Source organism: Seriola dumerili, unplaced genomic scaffold (genome assembly GCF_002260705.1).
Source record: "Seriola dumerili isolate Sdu_G_001 unplaced genomic scaffold, Sdu_1.0 BDQW01000147.1, whole genome shotgun sequence".
NCBI classification, from domain to species: Eukaryota; Metazoa; Chordata; class Actinopteri; order Carangiformes; family Carangidae; genus Seriola; species Seriola dumerili.
In genome coordinates, this window is record NW_019174402.1 from 111,106 (window position 1) to 117,616 (window position 6,511).

Here is a 6,511-nt window from a genome sequence, read left to right on the forward strand (position 1 = left end):
ATAGAACTCCAGGGCCAATCAAGGACCTGTTTGGGGAGTTTGCCGAGATGCAACTCACTTATACCAGAATGCTTTAGGCATGCTCTCACCAGCCTCTTTAAGCAGAAGCCAAAGGTTTAGGTAGAAAGCCCTCTGTGGAATACACACACTGTATGTCCAGCAGCCCTGAAGTGACATCAAAAAATGGAAGAACACATACGGCACAAGGTAACTGTTACTGGCTCGAGGAAAACTCTGTCTACTGAAATAAAGAAATTAAAATCTGAATTCCTGCTCTTGTATTAAAGTAGCCAAAAATCAATTCAACACATATTTATGCATGACACAACATGAGCAAAAGCTTCTCACGGGAGTGACAGCACAACAGGACCTGTGTAGTCAATGCTGAGGAGGACCACAGGGCAGAACAGTGCTGCCTCAGTCTGGAGCCTCCAATTTCTTAAATGGAAGAAGCTTGGAACAACTGGGACTCTCCCTAGAGTTGGTTGCCTGGCCAAACTGAGCAATCAGGAGAGACAGGCGTTGGTAAGAGGGGTGACCAAGAACCCGGTGGTCAGTCTGGCTGAGCTCCAGATCTGGGCTTTATGGCAGAGTGACAGAAACCTCTCCTCAGTAAAAGTTTGCAAAAAAGCACTTAAGGGTCTCTCTGACTGTGAAAAACAAGATTCTATGGTCTGATGAAACCAAATGAACTGTTTGGCCTCAATTCTGGAGGAAACTATATATGATTCTTCGAATTGTTTGTCCTTCTGCAAGAAAATAAATGTACAGGAGTTACAACATTTCCCTCTGAAATGTGGTGAAGTAGATATATAAAGAAGCATAACATGGACATAATAAATAATGATAATAAATGAATATAATAAATTACAAGTGTTGCCTGAAGTGCAGAAACTGAATAAATGTACTTAGTTAATTTCTGCCACGGTTTCAATTGCAAACTGGCACTTACCTGCACGTTTCCTTTGGTTAGTTTTGTCTTCAGTATGTAGTAGTTTTAGCAGTCTTTGAGTACAACAAACAAACTACGAACATATCACAAAACTATTGAAATTTTTTTGTACTGTATATAAAGACTACAATCCCCACAATCCACCAAGCCAATTACGGCGCCATCGTACGTGCCCTCGTAGCGGAGCAGACACTGCACTTTGCGATCGTGCAGCCGGCCTCGGCGTTGGTTAGAGGTAAGTTTTTATTACTTATTTTTAAGAAATCCTTTTAGGGAATAGTGAATGGAAACATGTGCGAAAACAAAAAGCGCTAGTTTAGCCTGACATTTGAACAAGCACAAGGGAGTATAAGTAGTTAAATTGGCTGCTCCTGTCAGGTTTAGGGCTAACGTTGGGCACGCCTATGTAGGGTAGCTGCCCCGGGGTTCCAGAGCTGTGTGCGCGGGCCCGGAGGAGGCATCAACACTTGGAAAAGACGGGGTATTTTTAGCAACCAGTGACAAGGCCAGCGCCAGCCAGCCAGTCAGTTAGCTAACGTTTGGAAATATAATTTATCTGACGTCTATCATTAGCTGTCGGGGAGGCATGCTAGGTATATGAACTGTCTTTGCCAACGCAGGCTGAGTTAACGTTAGCAAACAAGACAGCTCACAAGCTAGTAGTAGCTAGTTAGCTAGCGTTAACTAGCCATAAATGAGCTTTTCCATTTATTAACGTAACTCAGTACGCATATGTCGCTACCTCTCTAGCCCTAACTATATTCACTCGGACCTAGAAGTGCTTATGTCCAGCGGTATTTGTGGTATGCTGCTTCGACTTCACTGCTAATTTTCCGAGCTCCCAGATTGTTCCAGTAACAACAGTGTATCGTAATGTGGAAGCACATGACTTGTGCTGTCACTGTCACCCAAGCGGAGAGAATGTTACGGCGTGCTCAGCAAAAGTCGCCTGGGCCATTTTAGTTAAAGTTGTCTTAATGTTTTTCTTTTCCAGTGTAGTGGTATTCATAAGCTTTTTAATGTACAGTAACTCTGTCCGTGTTTTGTGTTGTTTTTTTTTTTTTAAGTGTGGTCAGCCAGTTAAGTTCTACCTAAAATAAGTGAACAGTGTGAATGCAAAGAACATATGTGATGTGAAATCTTTGTGATGTAGGTGGTGTATATGTTTTTCTTTTGGTCTGTTTTTCTCATAGGCCTTTCAGATGGGTTGAGATCTGGTGACTGGGAAGGCTGTAGCATATGATCATTTTCATACATGTATTCCCTTTTTTTTTTTTCTGGCTCCCCTCCCATCTCTCCATCTTCTCAGTGTGTGTTGCAGGGTGATTCAGGATGGTGGACCAGCCTCTGTGGGAGCAGATAGGATCCAGCTTCGTGCAGCACTACTACCAGATGTTTGATTCGGACAGAACACAACTTGGATCCATATATGTGAGTGTGCTTTTGTTTATTTACAAGATGTTTAACCTCAGCAGTGGATGCCATTTTTAAGCAGTTTCATTCATTTGGACTTGGCCATGTCAGTGGTCAGTTGTTATTAACATTGTATAACATAAAAAACTTTTTTTTTTTGCATTTGTTGCATTGTTTTCACAGCACAACCCAAGTAAATTAGGTATTTGAATCAACACTTGACTATTATCAAGTACAAACACACTGGTCCAGGGACCTGAATCACAAAGTGAGTTCAACTTAATCTGGCTCTCTTGGGGTTATCTACCTTCACTGAACCTTACATTGGCTGTCCTAACTTGTATCACAAAGTAGGTTAACAAGTGGTTCATTTAACTCAAACACAAACACTATCGTCAGACCCATGAATAAAGTCCTTAATTTGATATGAGCTGAAACACAATTTGGTTTGACAGCAGAAACTGATATATACAATGTAAAGAATATCTTACTTGTCTTGTTTATTGTAAACTTGTCCCTGTTGGGATTCTGTAGAATGATGACTTAGTTTTTCCAGTTATCTGATTAGACAGTGACTGTGGGCAGGTTTTGATCTGATGATCTGGAGTTAACTTGCTCCAGAGCAGTTGTTAGTGGGTTTGGGTTTTCCAGTCCAAGTGTGAGCCTGTGCAAATTAGAGGATGGCTAGCTAACCTAGAACAATGACAGCAAACAACTTGGTGGATGTTTCCAATGTTTGTTTGTTTTTTTTTTTTTGTTTTTTGTTTTTTTTACTTTTTTTGTGCACCTCTCATCAATCACTACATTTTCTGGCTGTAGTAAACTGAATCTTTGTGTTTCAGACTGTTGGTCAGACAAAACAAGCAATCTTGGGCTCTGAGAAATTGTAATGATTTTCGACATTTTCTAGACAAAACAATCAGCAGATTAATGGCAATAAGCATTAGTGGCAGACTAGAAAGCTTTGCTGATTAAATAAGCCACCTGACTAAACATTAGGCCTTTTATCCACGGTGTAACTGGGGGAAAAAGTACAGAACATGGTCATGAATAAGTGTGGTAATAAGCCCTCTCTGTTTCTGCCCCACACAGATTGATGCATCATGCCTTACGTGGGAAGGACAACAGTTCCAGGGAAAAAGAGCAATTGTTGAGAAACTTTCTGTGAGTTTGTTTGGTAACTTATTACTATATACTGAGGTAACGTGTAACAGGTGGTGGGGTGGCCCCTAACCTATAACTGTTATATCTGTGTATACAGACAGCAGTCAGTTATCAGACTTCACAAGTGTGTGCATGTATGCCTGACAGTTATACTATACTGCTTCTCTGAAGTTTTAATGATTGAATGAATAGTTAAAGATTAAATGGGATGGATCTTGGATACATGTTTTGATTTCTTTTTGAACTTGTATTCTCTGTGTCTGATACACCTGTATTAACCTTTTATTTGTGTATTTTTTCTTGTTTGTGCCAGAGTCTCCCCTTCACAAAAATAGCGCATAGTATAACAGCGCAAGACCACCAGCCAACTCCAGACTGCTGCATCTTGAGTATGGTTGTAGGACAGCTAAAAGTAAGTAAACCAGCCTTGGGTACCTTGAAAGGCGCTATAAAATCTAAACTATTATTATCATTATTATTATTATTATTAAGTAGCACTACCATTCACGCCTTATTCAGAGTCAGCTGTTTTACTGCCATTCACTGCTACACATTGACTTCTAAAGTGAATGAGGTTATTCATATATGTACCTGGCTTTCAAACAATTTCAGGTCCTGTACCATCAAATTATCTTATGAGGATCTAATTACTCTTCTTTCATTTACAGTTCATTCAGAAAATGAACAACTTGAAGGGGTCTGAATACCTTCTGAATGCACTGTAAAAGTAGAATTTATGAGCAAGCAACATTTGGTATACTGTCATGAAATTTTCAGTCTATGTATATAACGAAAAAAATTATTCCAGATATATCTTCACACTCGGGTGGCTGACATGCCCAGAAAAGGACCTTTCAGTTTAGTGCTTCTGACTCTTCAACACATCTGAGATAATGTCCATCTACACACAGGTGGTGAATGCTTGGTACAACAGTGACTAGCAGAGTCACACCAACTCCTCATGTTCCCAGAATCTCAGTTACTGTTAAAAGTGATTTGATCATTTTCTTGGTTATAAAAACTACACAAATACCCAGTGATGTACCATTTTATTAGGTACATGCAGTTAAAACAACAGTCCTGCAAAAAATAAATACATAAATAAAAAATCCTACTTCAATGAGGGTTATAATGTCCCGTTTGTGTTGAAAGGGGTTTTTTGTTTTTTGTTTTTTAGAAGCTGTAATTTGTGGTGCTGATGAACTATATTGCATTATACTGACAGGTGTTTCTATTATTTTTTTCATCTCCGTTTAGATCATTGAGAAGGATAGGCCAAATAACAGAGACATCTCTCTATGTGATGCAAAATAGAACAACAGCACCACAAATTACATCCTCTAAAATGACCAACAATTTCACCACAAACTGAAGATTATAACCTCCATTTAGGGACGATGTATGTAGGGCTGTTGTTTTTTTAGGCTACATTAGTTTGAGGTAAGTGTACCTAATACAACTGAGTGTATTGGAAACTGTTATATGCAGCAACATGACTTGCAAGTGACATTCTTCTCCATAGTGTTTGCAGTTGGTATTATCTCCTATAACTGTTTCCTCCTCCTCTCTCTTTTACTGAGTCAGATAGAAAATGTGCAGAAAAACATTAGGAAACAGACACATTATTTAGGTTCCTTTAGTGTCCATGTGATGATCAGCCTGTATCTCCAGCATGTCCTTTGTCCTGAACCTCTTCTTTGTTTGTGTGCGTCTGTAGGCAGACGACGACCCCATCATGGGTTTCCATCAGAGTTTCATCCTCAAGAACATTAACGATGCATGGGTGTGCACCAATGACATGTTCAGGCTGGCCATTCACAACTTCGGCTAAGCCCTTACCTTATTCTGGTGGGCAGGGGCAGCCATAGTGAAGGGCACCGTGTAAAGTATGGAGGGAGGGGAGGGAGGAGTTGAGGATGGAGAGAAGAGAGAACACTCATCCCTCCCTCCTGCTGTCTCATTTACGCCTGTTTGACAAACAAGCAAACACCGGATTCTAGATGTCAATCACTGAACCTCATCCAGGTGGGTTTTCAAACCACCCCAGCCAGTAGAACTGCGATGTGTTTCTTTGCTGAGAGCCGGCCGACCAATCAGACGCCCCTGTCTGCCACTCCGCTGATCTGCATGACGCTGGGAGCCCCTCATTACAATATCTACACTCAAGCCACCAGGAAGACAAAACAGCTGACCGACGCCATTAACTCATACTCTGCTCTGCTCTCCACCCTTCTTTACTCTATTCTAACCCATTCTTCTCTAACGTTGACTCCACTGCTGTCAACTCAGTTCTGTTAGCACTATTGTTGACTGGCTTGTAGATCCATGTTCAGGTCCAGAGTCAGCTTCCTCAGTTCCGACTTGTGTTGTAATTTGTTTTTAGATGCCACTTGTGTTGTTGACTTTAGCTTGCCTAAGTGTGTTTAACTAAGTTTTATCTCCCTTTACACGATTGTTAACTTTACCATGATTCATTCTCATGTCGGGTTTTGCTCTTGCAAACCAAAGAACATGGAGGACATAGTTTCACCTTGCTGTGTGATTGGCTCTGATCTTTCATAAGTTTTTCTCTATCTCTCTCACTCTCTCTATCTCTCTATCTCTCTCTCTCTCTCTCACACACACATCTGGCAGTTAACATGGACTACAGCCACGATACACAATAAAACCTGGACTTTTTTCTTAATGGTGTGGCTTTGTCTCCATATCATTCTCTTTGGGTAATTCTTTTCCCAGTCTTTTATTTATCTCTTCACAGTGAGTCTTCATACAAGTGTTGACTTTTACATATTAAATATATATTATTTTTGTTTTTTTGAATATTTATTAGTTTGGGTGCCCGTACTACAGAAGATCAGCTGGATAACTGAAAAGACCTGCTTCATATTTATTGTAATGTAGTTGAATGAGTAAATTGTCAAATAAACTCATGTCAGCTGTAGGTCCATTGGATCAGTATTGGGCCGTTACTGACCTTATTGT

At 40.3% G+C, this 6,511-nt stretch overlaps 1 protein-coding gene across 4 annotated transcripts; it reads left to right on the plus strand.

The window, feature by feature from the left end:
* Nucleotides 1-1,110: 1,110 nt before the first annotated feature.
* On the plus strand, nucleotides 1,111-6,220 carry nutf2 (nuclear transport factor 2). 4 transcript variants are annotated; one of them, XM_022750020.1, is made up of 5 exons: nucleotides 1,111-1,187; nucleotides 2,262-2,383; nucleotides 3,458-3,529; nucleotides 3,843-3,941; nucleotides 5,247-6,220. In XM_022750020.1, the coding sequence occupies exons 2-5, from the start codon at nucleotides 2,285-2,287 to the stop codon at nucleotides 5,358-5,360; spliced, it is 384 nt and encodes a 127-aa protein (XP_022605741.1). In that variant the 5' UTR covers nucleotides 1,111-1,187; nucleotides 2,262-2,284; the 3' UTR covers nucleotides 5,361-6,220. The 4 variants fall into 4 exon arrangements, with proteins under 4 accessions (XP_022605741.1, XP_022605742.1, XP_022605744.1 ...); XM_022750021.1 differs by lacking the exon at nucleotides 1,111-1,187 and adding an exon at nucleotides 1,352-1,433; XM_022750023.1 differs by lacking the exon at nucleotides 1,111-1,187 and adding an exon at nucleotides 1,418-1,475.
* The last annotated feature ends 291 nt before the right edge of the window (nucleotides 6,221-6,511 follow it).

Bases quoted from the DNA above. Each gene is read 5' to 3' on its own strand.
- nutf2 (XM_022750020.1), top strand. From the start codon at position 2,285: ATGGTGGACCAGCCTCTGTGGGAGCAGATAGGATCCAGCTTCGTGCAG. The intron at 2,384-3,457 runs GTGAGTGTGCTT...TGCCCCACACAG, and splicing joins CACAACTTGGATCCATATAT to ATTGATGCATCATGCCTTAC. The intron at 3,530-3,842 runs GTGAGTTTGTTT...TGTTTGTGCCAG, and splicing joins CAATTGTTGAGAAACTTTCT to AGTCTCCCCTTCACAAAAAT.